Consider the following 26,456-nt stretch of genomic DNA (forward strand, 5'->3'; position numbering starts at 1 on the left):
TTTCTCTCTCTAGAGATGTGAGGCTGCAGCTCTCCCTTCAGAGGCCTGTGAATATTGCACTTCCAGAGTTCCTGTCCAACTGCGCTCCAGACCCCCTTACCCCCTCCACACGTACACACCCGCCCTCAGCCAGAGGAAGAGCACAGGGGGGGGACAGGGACTCCCAGAACGCTAACTTTGCACCCCCACCACATGAAAAGGAAAAACTTTTTTAAAAATATCTAAAAAGAGAAACAAAGCTTCAAGGGAAAATCTCTATTCCTCCTTCAATGTGCTCACTTCAAGGGCTCTCATCCTCCCATACTTACAACAATTGACACTTGGTTATTTTTTAAATGTTGTTTTGTTCATACTGTTGTTTAAGTGTTGTGCAGGGCGTGCAACGTAATTTATTAATTTTGTTGTCTTCGTTAAATGTAATTGCTGTTAAATGTAATTGCTGTTATCTCATGTCTAGTTTTAGGGGGGATAGTCTGGTTTGAGAATATTCCAGGACGTATGTACATAACACTTTGCTACATGATGGCTATGAGTTCATTACTTCTTGTGTCATGAGTGAGTCAGGAAACTCTAGTACTCCCCCAGATGTGATAAAACACATTCTGATTGGTGGGCTGGGGAACCTGGGTACTGTAGTCTCTCAGGGTCTGCCTACATGAGCCCTAAGTATCTCCAGTGGATGAGGGAGTATTTACACAAATGTGTGTTACGACTTGCCGGTTCCCAAACCAGAAGCGCCACTATGTAACTCTAATCCCATCCTACCCAAATTGTAATCCGACCTAGAATTCTGGATTTGACCCAGACTTGCTCTCCTTTAAACTCTCCAGGACCTATTCTCCCATGGTTTACCCCTCTCCCCTAGGCCCCAAAAGGCTGGTCAGAGCCCCTCCGCCTTCCCTTGCCATCTCCCAGCCGTCTTCACTCCTGCTCTTCTCCTTATGGCCACTAGGGGGCACTCAGGTCTATGAATCAAACAAATGGTTTTATGAAATGACTGTTGCCTACTAACCTATGGTAGCAGGCATAAAATAAATGTCTGAGCGGGGTCGGAAGTAACCGGAAGCATACGGCTTTCAAGCTTTGCCTCTTCTCAGCTTTTCCCCTGAAAACCGGATGCTTCCGGTTTCTTCCGACACTGCTGAGGTGGTTGCCTACTATTTCAAATGTACAAACTGAAGGATGTAGGAATTTGACAAAGCTGGTGATTTAGTAAATATTTCAACTGTTGCTGTTAACTTTCGGTTCCTGGTCTTTAGGTTTATGTCCTCAGATCTTGACATGTTATGTTTTTACATGTATGTGGACTTAATGTTTAACTAACTCATATCAAATTTGAATGTAATTGCATCCTGAGCGCTGAGGTATAACTTGACCCTCAGCAATGACTGCATGAATTTATACTCTTACCATATGAATGGCTATAGCCCGTAACGGATTAACGTGTGTGTATGCTGGTTAATTGCAGTCAGACGAGGTCCATGAGTTTCATTTTACGTCACTTTTCTCTAAGGGGTGTACTAGTCCAGAAACTAACTTGAATGGTTGGAAGTTTTCTCTTACGATGCCCAAAGTTCCTTTTTCCACTGCTAAAACACAGTTTTGACCTGGCTGTAGATGTATGAAGTGTCTCCTACATTCGCTGTCTGTCTAGCTCGTTCCATACAAATTCCAGTGCTTCTCCACTAAGCTTCTATGTTACTTCTCCTGGCAAAAAAAACACACAAAAAAAAAACTTTGTTTCAATTATTTGTCATAATTTGGCCGTCTGTTTATATACAATATATGAAAATATATTTCCTCATATTTAAGTGTTATTGTATTATGTATGTAATCAGTATTGGGCCAATGCGTCTGTGTGGGTGGGGTGGTGTACTGGGAATGGATGTTACTTTATTTAAATGTTGGTTCTGTTAGACTCGTGCCCTTTGCCAGGGTAGTCAGTGCTGTTACCCTATGCTCTGTTCTAAATCAAGCCCAGTCTCCTACCCACTAGGCACTTTAGTAGTTTGGATTGGTGTAAGCAATATGGCAACGATTCCACAAGGTGAAGCTATTATATTGCTTATACCTATCAAATACTTACAAATGACCTCAAGTGCCAAGGGATAGGGCCTAAGGTTTGGTGTGGAATTGAGTCAGGTCCAGTTTTGGTGTTACCCAGGAGGCTACAGGAAACCCTCCTGTTCTCCAGTACTCTGAGCCTAGGGCAGGGGATCCTCATACTGTAGAGGGAAGATGTCTGTGTACGTTGATTTGAGGGCATTTTGTGAAGTTCTGACTTTCATCCCCCGACCACCTCTGGCAATCGCCTTGGTTTCCGGCAGGGGTGGACTGAGGGGTGGAAATGTTTCAGTGCTTTATCTCACAGTGAAAGTTTGCAGGCATATGGTGTCTGAAGGTTGCAATAGGAAGGTTAACATGGACTCTGACTACTGCGCCACACACTTCTCTGTATAGAAGCGGTGTGACGGAGTGAGTCTACCGCTAAATGATGGAGATGGGCGCAAATGCGATTTGGTCAGTCTTGTTCTTGTCTCGTTTATGGGTTCCTTAAAATCTGTGTCGAGAAGCTTGAATTCCCTATGCTTGAATCGTCCAAACGGAGAGGTTTGGGGACCTTGTTTTTTGCTTCATAATAAACCTGTTGACTGTCACATTTAATAAACCAGAAGGTTTCTCTGAAATAGCTTTATATTTTACATACCTTATGTCTGGACATAGACCCATGAGCTTAGCTTTGAGAATGTAACTTTAACTAAACAAACAAGCCCTTAATCATTTAACATGCTTCTCTCTCTCTCTCTGAGGAGAAACCTTTTTTGTTTTCATGTGCAAACAGTTATATTATACATCACAACATAAGACGCTTTGCACTGTGGGAGGTTTTCCACTTCTTGAATGGGTTGAAAAGCTTTCTGAAATGAATTACATGGGGTTGACTTGTATAGGCCTGTTAGGCCTGTTAGAGAGATGTGTGTGGTATTCTGGAAAGATAAAGTTTTCTCTATCCTCCGGTCTCCTCCCATCCAGGCCTTTTATGAACTCCCTTCCTTGACTTGACTAACCTTTTTATCTATTCAAAGTGCAGGGGATTGCTGTAGACTTGTTAAATATGAAACGCTTGTTCCTTGGTCAGGTCTACATGTGCTTAGCTAATGGCAGTGGCGCTGGCACATCCAGTCACAGATACTGTAGATCGGGCCAATACATGTCAGCTGCTTTAATACTAGAAATGTTCCAGGTCCTGTTTTGTTTTATTCCGATCCCTTTCTGCATCTGTGGGCCTGAATACAGAGCTAACTGTTATTAATTGATCTCATGATTCAGTCGCTATGACGGTAGAATAGAATGCCTTAGATTGAGAATAGGCTGTATTTTTATTTTATAGTAATTAATAACTAATCAAATGTGTCACGTGTCCTTACATCGGCCATGACAATCATTCTAACCGACCAGGGCTACAATGCGAGTATCAATAGCTTTTTCAGACCCTAACCCAAGCCATGTCCACAAATGATATTTGTAAATATATCTAAAGTGTTCTGAGAAGATATGAACTGTTAAAATAAAGTTTTTCTAAATAAAAGTAGGCTTTTGTTATTTCTGTCTAGCAGGTGGAAATACTCCATTTTTTTATCACTTGCCTTTATTGAGCCATCATAATGTGCATTCACATCCCGAACTTTCACTCCACGTCAGAAAGTTACAGTATGAGTACGTGATTAGATTACCATCTCATAACACCACTTGATACCTACAGAAGACCTAGTTTATCCATACTGATTATTACGAGAAGCGTTCGTTATATGTGAAACCCTCATACGTCACTCTGCAAACATCACTTCAGAGATGCCATGACCGATTTATTTAGTAAAGCTAGTATATAATTCAAGAAGCAATGGGAAGCATGTAACTGCCATATTAGTATTATCAAAGCACTGTTCCAGTAAGGCAGTGAAAATAGCATTCCCTAATATGGCTGTGCAGTGTTCAAGCTTGTTAGTATTGTGTATCGCAGGCCCACAAAAGCAAACCAGTTGGCGTGTGTTAGTATTCAACAATGACAAAACACTGGAACAAGATTCATATTCGGCTGCTGTTCAAATTCACTCAGGTAATTGACCTTTCTCTCTAGTTTTAACCCTTGGATTGACCTCTCAACTTCAGTTAGTTGACACTAATTTATGTTCCTGACCCTGTCAAAACACCCCAACATGAATGACAGACAGAACTTTTTGGGCCTCCTGGCTGGCTGTGCTCACAGCTTCTTAGCACAGTCAGGGCAGTAGATGTTCTCTCCGTTGATGACAAAGCGCTTGTTGGCCAGGGAGAGGGAGCATTTCTTGCAGTTGAAGCAGTACTCGTGCCAGGAGTGACCCTCGTAGTTCACCACGTTGGTCCCATGGCCAAACCCTGTATTATGGGAGATAGTATGTGGAGCAGTCAGCATAGTAATGGGTAAGATATGATGACCAGTGCCGCTTACAGTCAAAATATAATTTCAACAAAACAGAATATCACATCATTAAATCCTTTATCATAAAAACAGAGCATCTGTCCATCCAATAATATCAGGCATGTTCATGTAAACTATGTGTGTGGGTGCCTGACCTGTGATGGGGTTCTTGCAGCCGTTGCACTGCTTGGCAACGGAGGTCTTGTAGCAGTCCACACAGTAGACGTGCTCTTCGTGGGAGGTGAAGCGGGTTCCGGCCAGGTTCTTACGGCAGGTACGACACACAAAGCACTCAGAGTGCCATGGCTGATCCTGGTAGCTTATACCACCTGAAGTGATGGGCTGAGGGGAGAGAAACACCATGGTAGTTGTATTGGAAGACAGACTTATTCTCTATGAATAATAACAGAAAGCATTTCCTTTAACTTGTACTTTAAGAATACTATAAGTAGGTCCACTGTAATTACACTGTCATAAGGGACAGATTGAAATGTATTGGGGGGAGGGGTGGTCCAAAATAGGGGAGGGTTGTCAATTTTATTTATTTTTTGCTTTGGAGAGGGTATTGTGTTTTTTGGGGGGCTCAGGAGGGTAGTGTGTGTTTTGGGGAGGAACGGGAGGGTAGTGTGTTTTTTGGGGGGCTCAGGAGGGTAGTGTGTTTTTTGGGAGGAACGGGAGGGTAGTGTGTTTTTTGGGGGGTTCAGGAGGGTAGTGTGTGCTCTGGGGAGGAACGGGAGGGTAGTGTGTTTTTTGGGGAGGAACGGGAGGGTAGTGTGTTTTTGGGAGGAACGGGAGGGTAGTGTTTTTTTGGGGGGGCACGGGAGGGTAGTGTGTTTTTTGGGGGGCACGGGAGGGTAGTGTGTTTTTTGGGGGGCACGGGAGGGTAGTGTGTTTTTTGGGGGGAACGGGAGGGTAGTGTGTTTTTTGGGAGGAACGGGAGGGTAGTGTGTTTTTGGGGGGAACGGGAGGGTAGTGTGTTTTTTGGGGGGGCACGGGAGGGTAGTGTGTTTTTTGGGGGGGGCACGGGAGGGTAGTGTGTTTTTTGGGGGGCACGGGAGGGTAGTGTGTTTTTTTGGAGGAATGGGAGGGTAGTGTGTTTTTTGGGAGGAACGGGAGGGTAGTGTGTTTTTTGGGAGGAACGGGAGGGTAGTGTATTTTGGGTGGCACGGGAGGGTAGTGTATTTTGGGTGGCACGGGAGGGTAGTGTATTTTGGGTGGCACGGGAGGGTAGTGTGTTTTTGGGAGGAACGGGAGGGTAGTGTGTTTTTTGGGGGGGCACGGGAGGGTAGTGTGTTTTTTGGGGGGGCACGGGAGGGTAGTGTGTTTTTGGGGGGGGCACGGGAGGGTAGTGTGTTTTTTGGGGGGGCACGGGAGGGTAGTGTGTTTTTGGGAGGAACGGGAGGGTGGTGTGTTTTTGGGAGGAACGGGAGGGTAGTGTGTTTTTTGGGGGGCACGGGAGGGTAGTGTGTTTTTTGGGGGGCACGGGAGGGTAGTGTGTTTTTTGGGGGGCACGGGAGGGTAGTGTGTTTTTTGGGGGGGCACGGGAGGGTAGTGTGTTTTTTGGGGGGCACGGGAGGGTAGTGTGTTTTTTGGGGGGGCACGGGAGGGTAGTGTGTTTTTTGGGGGGGCACGGGAGGGTAGTGTGTTTTTTGGGGGGCACGGGAGGGTAGTGTGTTTTTTGGGGGGCACGGGAGGGTAGTGTGTTTTTTGGGGGGCACGGGAGGGTAGTGTGTTTTTTGGGGGGGCACGGGAGGGTAGTGTGTTTTTTGGGGGGGCACGGGAGGGTAGTGTGTTTTTTGGGGGGGCACGGGAGGGTAGTGTGTTTTTTTGGGGGGGCACGGGAGGTAGTGTGTTTTTTGGAGGAACGGGAGGGTAGTGTGTTTTTTGGGAGGAACGGGAGGGTAGTGTGTTTTTTGGGAGGAACGGGAGGGTAGTGTATTTTGGGTGGCACGGGAGGGTAGTGTATTTTGGGGTGGCACGGGAGGGTAGTGTGTTTTTGGGAGGGGCACGGGAGGGTAGTGTGTTTTTGGGAGGAACGGGAGGGTAGTGTGTTTTTTGGGAGGAACGGGAGGGTAGTGTGTTTTTTGGGGGGTTCAGGAGGGTAGTGTGTGCTCTGGGGAGGAACGGGAGGGTAGTGTGTTTTTTTGGGGAGGAACGGGAGGGTAGTGTGTTTTTGGGAGGAACGGGAGGGTAGTGTTTTTTGGGGGGGGCACGGGAGGGTAGTGTGTTTTTTGGGGGGGGCACGGGAGGGTAGTGTGTTTTTTGGGGGGCACGGGAGGGTAGTGTGTTTTTTTGGGGGGAACGGGAGGGTAGTGTGTTTTTTTGGGAGGAACGGGGAGGGTAGTGTGTTTTTTGGGGGGAACGGGAGGGTAGTGTGTTTTTTGGGGGGGGGCACGGGAGGGTAGTGTGTTTTTTGGGGGGGCACGGGAGGGTAGTGTGTTTTTTGGGGGGCACGGGAGGGTAGTGTGTTTTTTTTGGAGGAATGGGAGGGTAGTGTGTTTTTTGGGAGGAACGGGAGGGTAGTGTGTTTTTTGGGAGGAACGGGAGGGTAGTGTATTTTGGGTGGCACGGGAGGGTAGTGTATTTTGGGTGGCACGGGAGGGTAGTGTATTTTGGGTGGCACGGGAGGGTAGTGTGTTTTTGGGAGGAACGGGAGGGTAGTGTGTTTTTTGGGGGGGCACGGGAGGGTAGTGTGTTTTTTTGGGGGGGCACGGGAGGGTAGTGTGTTTTTTGGGGGGGGCACGGGAGGGTAGTGTGTTTTTTGGGGGGGGCACGGGAGGGTAGTGTGTTTTTGGGAGGAACGGGAGGGTGGTGTGTTTTTGGGAGGAACGGGAGGGTAGTGTGTTTTTTGGGGGGCACGGGAGGGTAGTGTGTTTTTTGGGGGGCACGGGAGGGTAGTGTGTTTTTTGGGGGGCACGGGAGGGTAGTGTGTTTTTTTGGGGGGGGCACGGGAGGGTAGTGTGTTTTTTGGGGGGGGCACGGGAGGGTAGTGTGTTTTTTGGGGGGCACGGGAGGGTAGTGTGTTTTTTTGGGGGGCACGGGAGGGTAGTGTGTTTTTTGGGGGGGGCACGGGAGGGTAGTGTGTTTTTTGGGGGGCACGGGAGGGTAGTGTGTTTTTTGGGGGGCACGGGAGGGTAGTGTGTTTTTTGGGGGGCACGGGAGGGTAGTGTGTTTTTTTGGGGGGGCACGGGAGGGTAGTGTGGTTTTTTGGGGGGGCACGGGAGGGTAGTGTGTTTTTTGGGGGGGCACGGGAGGGTAGTGTGTTTTTTGGGGGGGCACGGGAGGGTAGTGTGTTTTTTGGAGGAACGGGAGGGTAGTGTGTTTTTTGGGAGGAACGGGAGGGTAGTGTGTTTTTTTGGGAGGAACGGGAGGGTAGTGTATTTTGGGTGGCACGGGAGGGTAGTGTATTTTGGGTGGCACGGGAGGGTAGTGTGTTTTTGGGAGGAATGGGAGGGTAGTGTGTTTTTGGGAGGAACGGGAGGGTAGTGTGTTTTTTGGGAGGAACGGGAGGGTAGTGTGTTTTTTGGGGGGGCACGGGAGGGTAGTGTGTTTTTTGGGGGGCACGGGAGGGTAGTGTGTTTTTTTGGGGGGCACGAGAGGGTAGTGTGTTTTTTGGGGGGGCACGGGAGGGTAGTGTGTTTTTTGGGGGGCACGGGAGGGTAGTGTGTTTTTTGGGAGGAACGGGAGGATAGTGTGTTTTTGGGGGGCACGGGAGGGTAGTGTGTTTTTTGGGGGGCACGGGAGGGTAGTGTGTTTTTTGGGGGGCACGGGAGGGTAGTGTGTTTTTGGGGGGGCACGGGAGGGTAGTGTGTTTTTTGGGGGGGCACGGGGGGTAGTGTGTTTTTGGGGGGCACGGGAGGGTAGTGTGTTTTTTGGGGGCACGGGAGGGTAGTGTGTTTTTTGGGGGGCACGGGAGGGTAGTGTGTTTTTTTGGGGGGCACGGGAGGGTGGTGTGTTTTTGGGAGGAACGGGAGGGTAGTGTGTTTTTTGGGGGGCACGGGAGGGTAGTGTGTTTTTTGGGGGGCACGGGAGGGTAGTGTGTTTTTTGGGGGGCACGGGAGGGTAGTGTGTTTTTTGGGGGGGGCACGGGAGGGTAGTGTGTTTTTTGGGGGGCACGGGAGGGTAGTGTGTTTTTTGGGGGGCACGGGAGGGTAGTGTGTTTTTTGGGGGGGGCACGGGAGGGTAGTGTGTTTTTTGGGGGGCACGGGAGGGTAGTGTGTTTTTTGGGGGGCACGGGAGGGTAGTGTGTTTTTTGGGGGGCACGGGAGGGTAGTGTGTTTTTTGGGGGGGCACGGGAGGGTAGTGTGTTTTTTTGGGGGGGCACGGGAGGGTAGTGTGTTTTTTGGGGGGGCACGGGAGGGTAGTGTGTTTTTTGGGGGGGCACGGGAGGGTAGTATGTTTTTTGGGGGGGCACGGGAGGGTAGTGTGTTTTTTTGGAGGAACGGGAGGGTAGTGTGTTTTTTGGGAGGAACGGGAGGGTAGTGTGTTTTTTGGGAGGAACGGGAGGGTAGTGTATTTTGGGTGGCACGGGAGGGTAGTGTATTTTGGGTGGCACGGGAGGGTAGTGTGTTTTTGGGAGGAACGGGAGGGTAGTGTGTTTTTGGGAGGAACGGGGAGGGTAGTGTGTTTTTTGGGAGGAACGGGAGGGTAGTGTGTTTTTTGGGGGGGCACGGGAGGGTAGTGTGTTTTTTGGGGGGCACGGGAGGGTAGTGTGTTTTTTGGGGGGCACGAGAGGGTAGTGTGTTTTTTGGGGGGGCACGGGAGGGTAGTGTGTTTTTTGGGGGGCACGGGAGGGTAGTGTGTTTTTTTGGGAGGAACGGGAGGATAGTGTGTTTTTTGGGGGGGCACGGGAGGGTAGTGTGTTTTTTTGGGGGGCACGGGAGGGTAGTGTGTTTTTTGGGGGGCACGGGAGGGTAGTGTGTTTTTGGGGGGGAACGGGAGGGTAGTGTGTTTTTTGGGGGGGCACGGGAGGGTAGTGTGTTTTTTGGGGGGCACGGGAGGGTAGTGTGTTTTTTGGGGGGCACGGGAGGGTAGTGTATTTTGGGTGGCACGGGAGGGTAGTGTATTTTGGGTGGCACGGGAGGGTAGTGTGTTTTTGGGAGGAATGGGAGGGTAGTGTGTTTTTGGGAGGAACGGGAGGGTAGTGTGTTTTTTTGGGAGGAACGGGAGGGTAGTGTGTTTTTTTGGGGGGCACGGGAGGGTAGTGTGTTTTTTGGGGGGCACGGGAGGGTAGTGTGTTTTTTGGGGGGCACGAGAGGGTAGTGTGTTTTTTTGGGGGGGCACGGGAGGGTAGTGTGTTTTTTGGGGGGCACGGGAGGGTAGTGTGTTTTTTGGGAGGAACGGGAGGATAGTGTGTTTTTGGGGGGCACGGGAGGGTACTGTGTTTTTTGGGGGGCACGGGAGGGTACTGTGTTTTTTGGGGGGCACGGGAGGGTAGTGTGTTTTTGGGGGGCACGGGAGAGGTAGTGTGTTTTTTGGGGGGGCACGGGCGGTAGTGGTGTTTTTTGGGGGGGCACGGGAGGGTAGTGTGTTTTTTGGGGGGAACGGGGAGGTAGTGTGTTTTTTGGGGCACGGGAGGGTAGTGTGTTTTTTGGGGGGACGGGAGGGTAGTGTGTTTTTTGGGGGGCACGGGAGGGTAGGTGTGTTTTTTGGGGGAACGGGAGGGTGGTAGTGTGTTTTTGGGGGGCACGGGAGGGGTAGTGTGTTTTTTGGGGGGCACGGGAGGGTAGTGGGTTTTTTGGGGGGGCACGGGAGGGTAGTGGTTTTTTGGGGGGGCACGGGAGGGTAGTGTGTTTTTTTGGGGGGGCACGGGAGGGTAGTGTGTTTTTTGGGGGGGCACGGGAGGGTAGTGTGTTTTTTGGGGGGCACGGGAGGGTAGTGTGTTTTTTGGGGGGAACGGGAGGGTAGTAGTGTGTTTTTGGGGGGGACGGGGGGGGTAGTGTGTTTTTTGGGGGGCACGGGAGGGTAGTGTGTTTTTTGGGGGGCACGGGAGGGTAGTGTGTTTTTTGGGGGGGCACGGGAGGGTAGTGTGTTTTTTGGGGGGGCACGGGAGGGTAGTGGTGTTTTTTGGGGGGGCACGGGAGGGTAGTGTGTTTTTTGGGGGGGCACGGGAGGGTAGTGTGTTTTTTGGGGGGGCACGGGAGGGTAGTGTGTTTTTTGGAGGAACGGGGAGGGTAGTGTGTTTTTTGGGAGGAACGGGAGGGTAGTGTGTTTTTTGGGAGGAACGGGAGGGTAGTGTATTTTGGGTGGCACGGGAGGGTAGTGTATTTTGGGTGGCACGGGAGGGTAGTGTGTTTTTGGGAGGAACGGGAGGGTAGTGTGTTTTTTGGGGGGCACGGGAGGGTAGTGTGTTTTTTGGGGGGCACGGGAGGGTAGTGTGTTTTTTGGGGGGCACGGGAGGGTAGTGTGTTTTTTGGGAGGAACGGGAGGGTAGTGTGTTTTTTGGGAGGAACGGGAGTAGTGTATTTTGGGTGGCACGGGAGGGTAGTGTGTTTTTGGGAGGAACGGGAGGGTAGTGTGTTTTTTGGGAGGGCACGGGAGGGTAGTGTGTTTTTTGGGGGGGCACGGGAGGGTAGTGTTTTTTGGGGGGGCACGGGATGGTAGTGTGTTTTTTGGGGGGGCACGGGAGGGTAGTGTGTTTTTTGGGGGGGCACGGGATGGTAGTGTGTTTTTTGGGGAGGCACGGGAGGGTGTGTGTTTTCTCCCTGGTTTACATTTGCTCTTCTGCTCTTATTTTCTCTATTAAAAAATGGCTTGACTTTTGATATTACCCTAATAAAGTTTGGAAACGTTTGTGAAGGTTTGGTAGGGTGTGGCTATCATTAAGCTTTAGCTACTGTAGGCCTATGATATGAAGACTGACTCTTACAGTTGAACTTGAGGTGTAAGAGTTACCAGAGTTACTCCTATAATCTAACATTATAATGCTTATCTTTATACAAAATATTCAGATTGAAAATGTACGAAACCCTCCTGTACGTGAAAATCTATAGAGCAGACACAGTACCCATCTGACATAAAGAAAAGCATGTTGTCATAGCATGCTGCTGGCATATCTCTCTCTCTGGGGTATATAAAATTAATACCAGACAGTGGACACCTAAGCCTATAGGCCTTTGCATGCAATGTCCTGATGCATTTAGTGCTCAAAACTCTGACAGCTGAACTGTGAGGTGGACAATTATTGTTTTAGGAAAAGTAGCTCCCCAAAAAAAGAGGCTATAAAGTTTTGCATATGCTACACATCGAAACACAAGGAATAGTGCTTTTGTAATTGGTTCTCGTCTTTAAGGACACGTAAATGTGGCTCATTTGGCCAACATCCCTTGTTTATTGATGGCGCTGACTGCGCCAAGTCGGCTCTGAATGCATATAGATGTCCATTAAATTTCTCAATTGTCCGGTAAATTAAAATCTTCCCTGTCATGTCCGGCGCCAAATTTTCCTAAAGGAAACTGAAATGGCATATTGTTTTTATGAACATTTTAGAATATTCACATCAGTCTGTCTACAATTGGATGGAAACCTAGCTATAGACACCCTAAAGTGTCTATAGTGCGCTAGTCCAGTGTCACTTTGATTATGCCTACACATCATGGTTCACCAGCAGCCCCAAACATCTAAAGATAGACTAAGAATAAAGAATAGGCTACCAGCCAAACAAGCTTGTAAGAATTGAACTTAAACTCCCTCCTCATACTCATCTGGAGGTTGAGCATTTTTTTGTCTGCATCTCTGTAATGTGTCTATCTCTGTAATGTGTCTATCTCTGTAATGTGTCTGTATCTCTGTAATGTGTCTGTATCTCTGTAATGTGTCTGTATCTCTGTAATGTGTCTGTATCTCTGTAATGTGTCTGTATCTCTGTAATGTGTCTGTATCTCTGTAATGTGTCTGTATCTCTGTAATGTGTCTGTATCTCTGTAATGTCTATCTCTGTAATGTGTCTGCATCTCTGTAATGTGTCTGCATCTCTGTAATGTGTCTGCATCTCTGTAATGTGTCTGCATCTCTGTAATGTGTCTGCATCTCTGTAATGTGTCTGCATCTCTGTAATGTGTCTGCATCTCTGTAATTGTATATGTATTTATGTAAAACATAGGGACCGCAATGGAAATAGGTCCCTGACTTTATTGTGCAATCCTGGCCACTATTAACATGTTTGTGTATATATGTATTTTTTTAACTGACAAATCAGATCAATCAATCAATGCAAACTGTGCAGGGGCCAATTGATGAAAGGAAAGGGACATCTGTTACAAAACAAAAAGTGTAATGACATTCGGAGATTCAAGCCAAGCCTTCGATACTGGGTAAGCCTACAATGTAGGGAGGGATGGATTTTCTGTTTGTTGACATAGTCTATTTATTGTGGTGTTGAAAACGCTGACCATGATATTGAAATGCTTGAAGTCGGTATACTTTGTTTATTGGTTGTATGGGGCATTGGCACAGAAACCTGGTGGTGGAAAATTTGTTGCATATATTTTATATAACAATGAATATTGCATCAAAATGTTAAATCTGATTTTCCCCCTAGCTGATCATTGTCTGCAGCCGGCTTTGATCGTAATGTAATGAAACAGGCAGCGAGAGTAAGCTAATCTGTGGTGGTCGGTGAACCATCAACCTTCTGGCCTGTAGCCCTAAGTGGCAGCCCTAAGTCAATATGCACGCTTATTAACACAAATTCACTCTAGCTATTTGTGGTAGTAAATATACTTTAGATTTAATTCTATGATGGGAAGGATGTTCAATTTATTTTACAGTACAAGAGGGTCATGTGAAAATATATTTAACTTTGGGGCGGGGGTACATTTTTTTTGTTATGACACCTTGAGTTGGATTAGCCCCCCCCCCTCCCTGTACATTTCTATCTGTCCCTAACATGAAATAACATGGCAGGATAAAATGAACCAAAATGTACTATCTAATAAAAACAAATCTGTATGTGGGTGTGTGAAGGGGAACATTTTGTTATTCACCTGCTTGCAGTGGAAGCATTTCTTGGCAAACTTCTTGTCGTGGCACGGGCCGCAGTAGATGTCATCGCCCTTGTTCAAGAAGCTCTGTGAGCGGATTGGCTGCTTGCACTCAAAGCAGGTGAAGCACTCCTCATGCCACACCTTCTTCTTATACTCCACGTTCTGGGTGCCTGGCAATGCAAGATACAGAAGAATAGAATAAAAAAAAACAGTTTCATATAGTGTGGGAATTGAAAATGTCAACAGCAGCCACGTGCACAGCGCAAGGTCACTTTAAAGAAAAGATGAAGAGGTGCATTGTGGTTATGGTTAAGCCCACCTGGCATGACCACCTTGTAGCAGGCCTGGCACCGGTTGCCATCCTCGCGGGAGCCACACTTGCCACACATGATCTTGCCGTCGTCCCTGGCGCTGAAGGGCTCGTTGGCCAGGGGCTTGTAGCACTTGGCGCAGCGGAAGCAGTCCTCATGCCAGTGGCGGTTCTTATGGTTCAGCTCCTGGACAGGAAGGAGGGGAGAGGGTCAGGAGTAAGACACATTAATACACACGGGCTTCATACACACCTCATTAAACTGAGGCTCATTTCCCTATCAATTGTAGGCTACGGTATTCAGAAGAGTTTGCCAGAAAACAGACTATTTCCATCTGGAAAGAATTATTAGCATTGGAGATGAAGTGAATGTGAGTGCAGCGTAGCATGAAGGACTGACAGCCAATACAGACAGACTACAGCCATGGTGAAACGATCCTACGGGGTTAGTCAGTAATGATCGTGTCTATAAGACAAGTGACTGAACGTTGACTGTTATGTTGTGGAAGCTGCTGCTCATTGAGGAAGAACAGATATGAAACACTGGTCTTAATCTGGACATATGAACTGAAGCCAGTCAGCCTACTGAACACAAACACATTCACACATTGAAGGGCACACACAGACACGCACACTCACAAGGACACTCCTACACACACACACAATACCCACCTTGGCATCAGCCCCAATGGGGCGACGGCATTCTGCGCAGGTGTTGGCGCAGAGCTTGTCGAAGCACTTTGTACACACGTGCTTCTCGTCCTTCTTAATATACTTCTTCCCGTGCAGGTTGTCACGGCAGTAGTAACAGTCGAAGCGTTCAGTCATGGTGGAAGTAGCGTAGCTCCTGGGTCCTGTACCAACACACACAGCAATCACATTTACTATTGAGGATCAAGGCATGTGTACATGATCTACTCATCACATTCATTGATTGACAAGTAAATAAATGTCATTGGAGATGAATTGACTGGAGGTACGTAAACTGTCAAGGCTCTGGTTCAGCTGGATGTGATGTCTCAGAGTCACCACAGGGAGGCAGTGTAGGTTACAATTTGATTGAATAGAGCCCTAGATCTCAATATGGTCCATGTGGGCCTAGGAGAGAGTAATACCTACATGACTTATTCATCATATTCTTATACTACAACGATGATCCTCAGCTATCTGCAACCCTGCCCTGTGTAATTCCTCACCTGCCATTAACACACAGACACACACACACAGACATAACACACACTTACATGTATTGATTGACAAAACATGGTCTTGTCTATGGAGCAACCAGACACACAAAATCCTTTCCATAATCCAACATCCAAGCAAAGAGGAAGACATGTTCAAGCTGGCATCCCAGCATGTGTCCTGTCCTGTAACCAGAACCAGCCAGGTGAGGGGCTTAGCGCCGGCATGCCAAACAGCTGAGGGAAGTGGAAAATGGCTGCCTCAAAATGGCCCACAGATGTCTGCCTGTCCTGAACAGGGCTTTAGCATGTAGTCATCACTCCATGTCGGACTCGGCCCCACGGGGGGCTTTGCTGTAAAGTTTAGGCCATATTTTTAGAGTGCCTGGTTCACTCACTACAACACACCCCATCCAACCAACTCCTCCTCTATCCCCCTTTGTGTCCTTTTTGGCAGTGTTGTTTCATTGGCTGTTAGTGTAAACAAAAACGTCCCCCTGCTCCTCTCATCAACATACCAACATTCCCATCACAACGGGCAGAGACCTAGCTGTTTCCTGGAAGAGATTGGTGTGTTTATATGTTTGTGCTCTTGGGTCTTCCTGGAACGAACTATGCTCTTTCAACCTTTTAGTGACTTGTGTTTCATCTGGGTCATCTAAATTACACCAAAACTACCAAAGGTCAATCAAAATGGATCTCTATGCTGAGTTTAGCCATTTGGGAGCCAGAATGAAAATATCTGTGATTTATGAGACACAACAGATGAGATATTATTGTGAGTTCTCAAGTATCTTAATCCAGTTTAATAAAATGAGCGTGATGGAGGGAAATACTAACAAGGGAATGACATTATATCCTGGTAGCCATGGGAACACTGCAAATATTTACGAAAGCCAATTGGTGCTCTTCGAGGTGTCTGGGGATGTGTGTGGTGAACTGAACGGGATGAGTTACAGACGCTGCGGTATGTGCTCTCTCCCAGCTGTAGTGTCCAGTGAGGATGGATGGCTTGGTTGAACAGGGGAAAGAGACAGGCTTGTCTTCAGCTGTGCCAGAGGGATAAAGGAGGCCGCCCGGCTTAAGCCCCTATACTGAGTCACCCCCATTCTTATCTCAGTGGTACGAGCCAGCCAGGATCAGTCCAACAGAATCTAACTTACAGGATTGGATCAGTGGCTTGATCATGGGGAGTAGGGTAGCAAGGTATCACAGTCTCAGAAGCCCGAATTCATCTAAAACGGAGTAAACCATGCATTCCATTCTGAGTGTATAAGCACTGTGCACTTGTGGCAGGGACTTCCTTGGGGCCTAGCTCCCTGCCATCCAGGACCTCTATACCAGGTGGTGTCAGAGGGCCTTAAAAATGGTCAGACTCCAGCCACCCAAGTTAGAGACTGTTCTCTCTGCTACTGCACAGAAAATGGTACCGGAGTGCCAAGTCTGGGACCAAAATTCTCCTGAACAGCTTCTACCCACAAGCCATGAGACTCCTGAACAGTTCATCAAATGGCCACCCAGCTATTTGCATTGACCCCCTTTTTTTGCACTGGCTCTATGCACACTCACTGGACTCTACTCACACACTCACACATAGTACACTGACACTTAAACACACACATACACACACTACATATGCTCACACATAACACACACATGCATATTGATGCCACACTCACAGATAGACACAGTTTCACACTCTTTCTTTCTCTTCACATACGCTGCTGCTACTCTGTTTATTATCTATCATGATTGCCTAGTCACTTTTACCCCTATGTACATATTACCTCAATTACCTCAACTACCACATATCCGTGTACATTGACTCCATACCGGTACTCCTTGTATATAGCCTCGTTATTGTTATTTTTATTGTGTTACTATTTCCTTTTTTATTGAGCAAATTTTTCTTACCTTTTAACTCTGCATTGTTGGGAAAGGGTTCATAAGTAAGCATTTCACAATCAGGTCTACACCTGTTGTATTCAGCAAGTGACAAATAAATGTTTGATTTGATTTGATCTAGGCCCACAAACTCAGAGGAGTGACTTTTGAGGACACTATGGGTGCCACTGTGCCACCGTGACCATTATAGGTCTAGATTCCTAATAAAAAGGCAGAGTAATTAAACACTAAGCCCTTCAGCTACCGCCAATCACATAGCTCCCCCCCGCAGAAACAGCTATGGTATGCACCAGCGCTCTGTAGGAGAGGTTGGGGTATACCACTTTGGTCCCTGTGGTGGGAAGCACTCTACAGTGGAAAGGTCAGAGTAAGAGCACAGAGAGTGGTGAACCAGGATGGTGCCAGGGAGCCTGGCTCTCATCTCTCACTGATGGCAGATCAAAGCCAAACGGCTCCCAAAGAGAGAGTTATAGAGGTTAGGCAGATCAACTGCTAGTATCTACCATGTGATAACTCTGTCTGACTCATAATGTATCAATATTAAATGAAACATCTTTGATTCACCACTGACAGCCTAAATGATGCTGTCCCAAGGACTTAACTTCCATGAAGTGCAATAATTCTACTGTAAATAGCATTGCCTTGAAAAAGGTCAAACTATCCCTTTTCTCCCCAAAAACTCGTTTGACTTCTTTCTACCTCTATGGACCTTTTTTCTCCCTCTGTGTCACAAGACCTTCGTTTTCCTTCCACCAAAAAAAGAATCAATAATCAGATAAAGTTCCCAAAATGTTTTCAATTCTGACCCACTAAACAAACCCATGTTTCTAACCAAGACCCAAGAGGAACTTCCCACAACCCACCAGTCAGTCTCTGACCGGACTTGAGAAAATCTCCCCAAACCACAACCACTATTCCAGCACTAGGTATCAGTAGTGGAATAAAATCATCCATCACAATTCTTTACCTGAAAGTCTGTAAGCCATGTTTAGGTCCAGGTAAGAGAGGTCAGGACAGAACCAAGGACCGGAGGAGAGATCCACACAGGGTGATCCACACACCCCACCAAGGTATAGGCTATATATACACCCCCTCTGATCCACGCCCTGAGGCTAACAGCTGCCCCTCACCCCGACACCCCACACCCCCTAACCCCACACACAAACCCAACCATGAACCATTCCATTTTAGGATATGCATCAAAAGAATAGAGTGTAGGGGAGGGGAAGAGGGATTCCAAAGCTCTGGAATGAGGACCACGAGGAACAACAGATAGAACACCCCCACTACCCCTATGATATCTGTTTGTTAGTGTGTAGAATGTGTTTGTAGTACATGAATGGATTAATATCAAGCACTGAAGCACTGCTACCGACCAGCATGTTGATATCATTACTCAGTGAAAGGCATTGTGCAAACAGGCTGAGTGTCAATCAAACCTTCATTTATGGTTTGTTTATTTAGTAACACTTTATATTACCATAAACACTTAGAACATGGTGGAAGGCTTTATAGGAAATATGAAAAAATGTGTGTGTGCGTGCGTGCCCATGTTGTGTGTGTGTGTGTGTGTGTGTGTGTGTGTGTGCGTGTGTGTGTGTGTGTGTGTGTGTGTGTGTGTGTGTGTGTGTGTGTGTGTGTGTGTGTGTGTGTACTCCCATAACTCAATGATGTGTGCTCAAAACTATGTCCTAAAGCGCTCCCAGCCAAGGTTATTCAAGGCACATGCGGATAATACATTTTCAAGCACTTCGTTTTTCAGTGTTGAATACCTCTGTGACCTCAGTGGCTCTCAGCAAAAATATTTCATTGAAAGTAGCGAAGATGACATTTGTAACACCAGGGATCATCAACTAAATTCAGCCGCGGGCCGTTTTTTTTCTTGAGCGGATGGTCGGTGGGGCCGGAACATAATTATTGATCATTTGTAGACTGTAAATTGAACGCAAGAATTCCAAACAGATATAACATTTGACTAAAACATAATAATTTCAAATTTTGTGTACGATCGCATACACTGAGTGTACAAAACATTAGGAACACCTGCTCTTTCCATGACATAGACTGACCAGGTGAATCCAAGGGGGAAACTATGATCCCTTATTGATGTCACTTGTTAAATACACTTCAATCAGTGTAGATGAAGGGGAGAAGACAGGTTAAATTAGGATTTTTAAGCTCTGAGACAATTGAGACATGGATTGTGTATGTGTGCCATTCAAAGGGTGAATGGGCAAGACAAAATATTTAGGTGCCTTTGAACGGGGCATGGTAATAGGTGCCATGCGCACAGGTTTGTGTAAAGAACTACAATGCTGCTGGGTTTTTCACGCTCAACCATTTCCTGTGTGTATCAAGGACTTCCAGCCAACTTAACCCAACTGTGGGAAGCATTGGAGTCAACATGGGTCAGCATCGCTGTGGAACGCTTTCGACATCTTGTAGAGTCCACGCCCTGATCAATTGAGGCTGTTCTGAGGGCAAAAGGGGGTGCAACTCAATATTAGGAAGGTGTTCCTAATGTTTTGTGCACTCAGTGTTTATCTCTCTATTATGTGTGAGAAGACCTTGGAACAGATTTCCAAAATGAACATTTTGAGATGATTTGCTGGTGTTTTCACAGTTTATTATGTCCAAAATAAATCAATAAAAACTTGGAGGCCAAATAAAATCCACTGTGGGCCGCATGTTGGGGAAACCTGCCATAGACAGACAGTACAACAGTATTAACTCAAATAAGGTTTGGAGGAGAGGGAGGGGTAGAGACAAAGAGAGGCAGAGAGAGAGAGAGAGCGAAAGAGACACAGAACAGAAAAGTATTGGAGGTAATGACGGAAACTTGGGTGGGAAGGCCAGTAACTGGATTGAATAATCAGGACTCATCGTCAAGTGAGTAAAGAGATCCCCATTGTTTATTGTTGCCCTAATGAGTCTACCATGTCTCCGCACTTAAATGACATCCTATCCTCTGCAAAGCGCACTACATTTGACTAGAGCCCTATGGACCATGGTCAAAAGCAGTGCACTATATAGGGAATAGGGTGCCATATAAACCAGGAGAATAAAAACACTCAGAGGCCAGACAGAGGACAACAGATCCAACAGGAAGGAATAGGAAGCAGTGGATGTTTGTTTAAGGCATCTGGTCGTATTTTCAGATTTGATTTGTCCCATTACTGAGGATCGAACATCATGTTTTTTCATTCATTGCCTGGCTGTTTATATCATCTGTCCCTCAAACTAAACCCACAGAGAAACATTAATGATCAGGCAGGCGCCATGGACACCACACCACTTAAAGCCCCCTGAGGAAGAGTCCCGTCTTCTCTCCTCTGTTGAGTACATATATAGGATCTTAATTTGAGCCAGTTTGCTACAGCAGGAAAATAATCCTGCAGCAACAGGAAATGTGAATTATTATGTGGATTATAATGAATGGACATTTTTGTAGGGGTTGATGTTTTCATAACGGAAAATCAAGTTCAAAATGTCCATCTTCAGAAGCCTTTTTAAACCCCAAACACATTACAAGATTAACATTTACTGCGTTGCAGGAAATTTCTCCTGCAACACGGTGATCAAATTAAAATCCTACATCTGTACACTCACCCCCCACACCTCCCCTTTCTGCCTTGTACAGCCTCCATTAGTTCTTCTCTTCATTCTTCTCTCCTTCTCTCTCCCTCCACCTCTCCCTCCACCTCTCCCTCTGTCTGGACGGGCAGTTGTTTTGTTGATTAAAGCTTTAAAGCTGTTTATGGTTTAGTACTGTACAACAATATAAATCAGTGTTTGTGTGTGTGTGCGTGTGAATGTGCGTGTGTCCGTGCTTATCCCTGTGCACATGCGTGTGTGTAATGTTAACAGCGGTGTGACAGGCTCATTTGCAGGTACTGCTGATGAGACTGTGCCTATTATCCTGGTAGACAGTAGCAGAGGAACTCACGCCCACCTGCAAGTCCCTTAGGTCCTGCCCTATACAAGACAGAAATAGCACCACACACTCACCCTGGCTCCATCAGCAAAACCAAACCAGAACCACAAAGAGCTTTTCCAACTACAAGATGTACTTGGTTAGTTAGCCAAAAGCCATACAGACGTGACACATACTGTAGGAAAATTGACTACCTTCAGTTTCCTATCTTTGTAATCTATTGCGTCATGTTGCAGTGTGTCAGCTTGTCCAACAGAGATGGGGACTCTTTAAAGTCTCAATACATCCAGAGTTCTAGAGCATGGAAAGCTATTTCCCACACAAATGAGATGTGATGTGTGTTGATGGAGTGTTCCTCACTCTGGGGTGTGGCCTCAATCTCTACTCTCTCTAGGAGAGATCAAAGAGGCTGTTGGGAGGAAATCCTGGCAGCAGTTCTGTAGTGGTGGTGGGGGGGATGGATAATGGGAAAACTATGTGCATTAACATCACATATCTAACCAGACAGAGTCTTATTGCTCATGTTACCAGGGGGATTAAATAGGACGCCTGGAGTGGACTTCCTGACCAGACGCAGGAATAGTACTGACAGAACCTAAGATCACCATGAGACAGACAGATTTTTCACTGAGGTCCATTGGCAACAGGCATTATTCATCTGGTGTTTGACTTGTCAATTACACACTTTCCGACCAACAAATGCCAGCCTCTGATCATGATATATCAGTTAATGGATGGTTGTTATAGCCCAGACAGAAACAAAAGGAAAGGCTTTCCAATGGTTCATTTCTCAGAATGTTCCCTCTGTGTGTCTCTCTGAGTTCTGTTGTGGCTCAGTCACCATCTGTTCCTGATCCTGGTCTCTCTGAGTTCTGTTGTGGCTCAGTCACCATCTGTTCCTGATCCTGGTCTCTCTGAGTTCTGTTGTGGCTCAGTCACCATCTGTTCCTGATCCTAGTCTCTCTGAGTTCTGTTGTGGCTCAGTCACCATCTGTTCCTGATCCTGGTCTCTCTGAGTTCTGTTGTGGCTCAGTCACCATCTGTTCCTGATCCTAGTCTCTCTGAGTTCTGTTGTGGCTCAGTCACCATCTGTTCCTGATCCTAGTCTCTCTGAGTTCTGTTGTGGCTCAGTCACCATCTGTTCCTGATCCTAGTCTCTCTGAGTTCTGTTGTGGCTCAGTCACCATCTGTTCCTGATCCTGGTCTCTCTGAGTTCTGTTGTGACTCAGTCACCATCTGTTCCTGGTCCCGGGCAGTGGACAGGGTAGTGATAGGGCCATCTTATCTCTGTCAGGGGAGTACTAAAGTATTACTGACTCACCACCACACACAGGGAGACAGTGACACAGCCACGGCACTACTGTACATCAACACACATTACCTAGCAACAGCAGAGGTGCGGGGAGAGTTGTGAGGTGTAGACTGACAGGGTCAAATATGTGTGATTTCTGAGTGGACACGAGGCTGAAATGCCACGGCCATTTTGTCAACAAATTGACATTGTCACATCTCACAACAGGACGTGGCACGGACATAATATCCACAGCACTCGATTCAGGAATGACTCGTAGTCGCGCACAGAGGTGTGTGTGTGTGTGTGTGTCCATCAAGGACAGCAGGGCACCGAACAAGGTGGGGTACGTGGGGGGATTACTGTATGTGTGTCCTTTTCCATTCAACAGCCCCCAAACTTCTTCTCCCGTGATGCAGAATTCAGACACACACACGCACACATTAAGACTTCACGGTGGGCAGGCCAACACTTCAAGCTCCCGTTGCTTCTGCATGACTCACAGCTCTCTGGAACTCCGCAAAGGTCAACTGCTTCAATAGCTCAGTCTGCTCGGTTCGTAGGGATGGAGAAGTCTGTCCACAATATATGTCAAGTTGACAAGATAGGACAATGGAAAGAGCACGTAAAGAAGGACAGACACATGTTCAATAGGTGTGAGTTTCCCGCTGACTTCATCCGTCTTTATAAGCCAGCAGACCACACTTAAAAAGTGGTGAGACCCCATGTTGTAGAATATGGTTACATTCACAGTCATGGGATGGAGAAGCATGATTACATCAGTTTAGTGTTTGAAGAGTGACACACAGCTAATGGGAAAGAGGGAGATCTGGTCTGGGAGAGGGTTATGAGCTCTCTCTTTCTCTACCTCTTTACCTCTCTCTCTCTCTCTACCTCTCTCTCTCTACCTCTACCTCTCTCTACCTCTCTCTACTTCTCTCTTAATTCAATTCAATTTAAGGGGCTTTATTGGCATGTGAAACATATGTTAACATTGCCAAAGCAAGTGAGGTAGATAATAAACACAAGTGAAATAAACAATAAAAAATGAACAGTAAACATTACACTCACAGAAGTTCCAAAAGAATAAAGATATTTCAAATGTCATAGTATGTCTATATACAGTGTTGTCAAGATATGAAAATAGTTCAAGTACAAAAGGGAAAATAAATAAACATAAATATGGGTTGTATTTACAATGTTGTTTGTTCTTCACTGGTTGCCCTTTTCTTGTGGCAACAGGTCATAAATATTGCTTCTGTGATGGTACACTGTGGTATTTCCCCCAGTAGATATCAAATCAAAGTTTATTTGTCACGTGCTCTGAATACAACAGGTGTAGACCTTACAGTGAAATGCTTACTTACAGGCTCTAACCAACAGCGCAAAAAAGTATTAGGTGAACAATAGGTAAGTAAAGAAATAAAAACAACAGTAAAAAGACAGTGAAAAATAACAGTAGAGAGGCTATATACAGTAGAGAGGCTATATACAGGCACCGGTTAGTTGGGAGTTTATCAAAATTAGATTTGTTTTTTAATTCTTTGTGGGTCTATGTAATCTGAGAGAAATATGTGTCTCTAATATGGTCATACATTTGGCAGAAGATTAGGAAGTGCAGCTCAGTTTCCACCTAATTTTGTGGGCAGTGTGCACATAGCCTGTCTTCTCTTGAGAGCCAGGTCTGCCTACGGCGGCCTTTCTGAATAGCAAGGCTATGCTCACTGAGTCTGTACATAGTCAAAGCTTTCCTTAAGTTTGGGTCAGTCACAGTGGTCAGGTATTCTGCCACTGTGTACTCTCTGTTTAGGACCAAATAGCATTCTAGTTTGCTCACTTTGTTTTGTTAATTGTTTCTAATGTGTCAATTAATTATATTTTTGTTTTCTCATGATTTGGTTGGGTCTAATGGTGTTGCTGGGTCTAATGGTGTTCCTTGTCCAGTAACTGATGTGGTCCATACAGGAAGCACAAGGCTCTCCAGTAACTGATGTGGGCCATACAGGAAACACAAGGTCCTCCAGTAACTGAGCCCACTGATCTAACATGTCACAATGTGTTCCAATGGGCATCCTGTCTGTGAACATTGGGTCCTGCTGATATTGCTGCTGTGTCAGGCTTATGCGACTGGTTGATAAGACTAAACTTTGCATGAACAAACTCTTCATGAAGGCACAAATGCTCACTTTACAAACAAATGGAACTTCATCAGTCTGATTAGAAACAAGGAAACAAGGACAAAGTACCATATCATTTATCTACCATATTCTGAAAAGCTATGGGCACTAAACCCAATCCAAAAGAGATTTTTTTGTGTGTTTTATTGATTAAAATGGTGATGTCATTATAACAATGAGAGCCAGTCACAGTAGACAAGGAGGAGCCTCCCCGTGTGTTCTGAGGCTGCTGCTGCTGGGAGAAAATGACATCATACATTTGACTTGGCAGCTGGCCAAACCAGTAAAGTGTAGCAGGGCTGAGGGCAACCGATTGTACTGTGTGTTTCCTAGAGGGTTTTTGGGCTGACCTTGAATAACCCACTGGGGAAATGTAGGCTACTATTATGATGGTATTGTTGAGCACTGATGATTTTGACATGGGCTCAGGGCCCTATTCAATTAATACGGGTTACCACATTTAAACTACAGGAAATGTCCAAAACAGCATTATTTGCAGTCCAGTTTCTTTTTGTGTCCCATTGTAAACAATACTTTGCCTGAGGTAGACAAATGCTGCTTTTGACTTTTGCCAGAAACCTGGTTTCGGGGTTTGATTGAATCGATGACATCATGCATGTACAGAACCATAATAATCCATCTATAAAAAAGTTTTTCAGTGAATAATTTTTCCTTATGTCGGTAAAACTATGAAACTTGGAATAACAATCATTAGTAAATGTAATTTACTAAACTGCTCATGATAAACCATTCAAATCTGGCCACATAGGCTACAGTAAATTACCAAGTCACACACTCCCCATATGCATATAGACACTTACAAATCCTTGGTTTCATCTGAACTTTGAAAATGTATACATTTTTGGTCAACAAAATGTACTGCAGCAGCTACTTTACAAATAATACTTATGATGAATGATAGCCAATAGGCTAAAATGCACTATGAATAAATAACAGCACATGCCTCCAGGGAAGGGAAATGACTTTATATCACTGACTATTAAAATTCCAGCCTTCCTTATCAGACCTCTTAAGCTGCTTCAACACTATGCTGCCCACTACAAGGAATTTGATTCTGTAAACCAGCATTCAATGACCAAAATGCACATGCACATTGTGTATAATGTTTTTTGCATGGACCCAAAACCAAAATATTATAAAAACTGACAACAAATTAAATTCAAACATTTACTCATGTCATAGACAACCGGAGTAAAGAAATTTATGTTATAACAAAAACACGTTCACCTTTTACGCACAGTCGTTGCACTGAACTTTTCCCAGTCAAAGAAAAACTTTATTCAACCATTATAACATATTTTCACTAGGTTTTAGATTGTTTTTTTAATTCTCAAAATATGGCATTTGACTCACCTATCTCCACACCGATGCGTCCAACTGCAAGGTTTTTAGCGTGGATATACCAGACGCGTCGTTGACGCTCCTTAAAAGCGAGTGGAGCTCAGAAAAAAACTGCAGGATATGATCCAAACCTCTCCGTTCATATCAACAATGACCTCAGCCAGGAATTTACAAGCTGTAGCTAATAGGTTCTCGCTGGCTAACACTGGAGGTAATGGAAGCAATACTGTTGCGTTCAAAAGGGCCTCTGCTTCACAAAGCGCAATAAGCTACTCTTTGAGAACAGGTATATGAATCAGTAAACTCAATAGAAGTTTGTAATATTTTAGTATGGCCTGCATCTCTTGATTTAGCACTAGCCCTATGCTTTCTTCATTACATAGATAGATTTAATGGCCTCATTAAAAGGATGACTTGTGTTGTTCAAAAACGAATTAAGGATGAACAGTTTGACATCTATGTTAACCATACAGTATGCATGCCGGTATTCCCCAGTGCATAAGCACCTCCATCTTTGGTAAGAAATATATTTTGCTGAGAGAGATTGCAAGAAGATGAGTCACACTCAGCCTAAGTAGATCCAGTAGGTGTATTCTTGCTTACCCCTCCACCAGCCTGAACAGCTGTGTTACTACAAAGGTATAACACAAGTAAATATTATTTAGGATACAATGGAACCACACACGTTCTATCATGTCAGGTACTGTATCAACGACATAAGAATAACCAGATTTTCTATTCTTTCAGTCATATCAAAGCATCATTCTATCAACATAGATAGAAATAGCTTGGCTTTACTATTGGCATTTATGGATTGGAAATCCCAGGGGGGTTCACACCCCTCTCCCAG

General features: G+C 45.9%; 2 protein-coding genes across 11 annotated transcripts in view; one reads left to right on the forward strand and one right to left on the reverse strand.

Annotated features, from left to right (window-relative positions):
- The window catches only part of LOC115205295 (ensconsin), a 45,713-nt gene extending 43,018 nt beyond the window's left edge, over positions 1-2,695 (forward strand). For all 9 annotated transcript variants that reach the window (XM_029771101.1, XM_029771102.1, XM_029771105.1 and 6 more), the window contains one exon: positions 14-2,695. In XM_029771101.1, the coding sequence (XP_029626961.1) occupies positions 14-21 (8 nt within the window). In that variant the 3' untranslated portion in view covers positions 22-2,695. The remainder of the gene's footprint in view (positions 1-13) is intronic.
- Positions 2,696-3,631: 936 nt separating this feature from the next.
- On the reverse strand, positions 3,632-25,740 carry LOC115205297 (four and a half LIM domains protein 1). Of its 2 annotated transcripts, none has more exons than XM_029771112.1 (6): positions 25,619-25,740; positions 14,426-14,607; positions 13,763-13,940; positions 13,444-13,613; positions 4,615-4,801; positions 3,632-4,416 (listed from the first exon to the last, which is right to left on the reverse strand). In XM_029771112.1, the coding sequence occupies exons 2-6, from the start codon at positions 14,579-14,581 to the stop codon at positions 4,262-4,264; spliced, it is 846 nt and encodes a 281-aa protein (XP_029626972.1). In that variant the 5' UTR covers positions 14,582-14,607; positions 25,619-25,740; the 3' UTR covers positions 3,632-4,261. The 2 variants fall into 2 exon arrangements, with proteins under 2 accessions (XP_029626972.1, XP_029626971.1); XM_029771111.1 differs by lacking the exon at positions 25,619-25,740 and adding an exon at positions 17,810-17,926.
- Between the last annotated feature and the right edge of the window lie 716 nt (positions 25,741-26,456).

Source organism: Salmo trutta, chromosome 13 (genome assembly GCF_901001165.1).
Source record: "Salmo trutta chromosome 13, fSalTru1.1, whole genome shotgun sequence".
NCBI lineage: Eukaryota > Metazoa > Chordata > Actinopteri > Salmoniformes > Salmonidae > Salmo > Salmo trutta.

Coding starts and splice junctions, on each gene's coding strand:
- LOC115205297 (XM_029771111.1), bottom strand. Junction 13,941..14,425: donor CCATTGGGGCTGATGCCAAG/GTGGGTATTGTG, acceptor CTTCCTGTCCAG/GAGCTGAACCATAAGAACCG. Junction 4,802..13,443: donor AATGCTTCCACTGCAAGCAG/GTGAATAACAAA, acceptor CTCTCCCCTCAG/CCCATCACTTCAGGTGGTAT.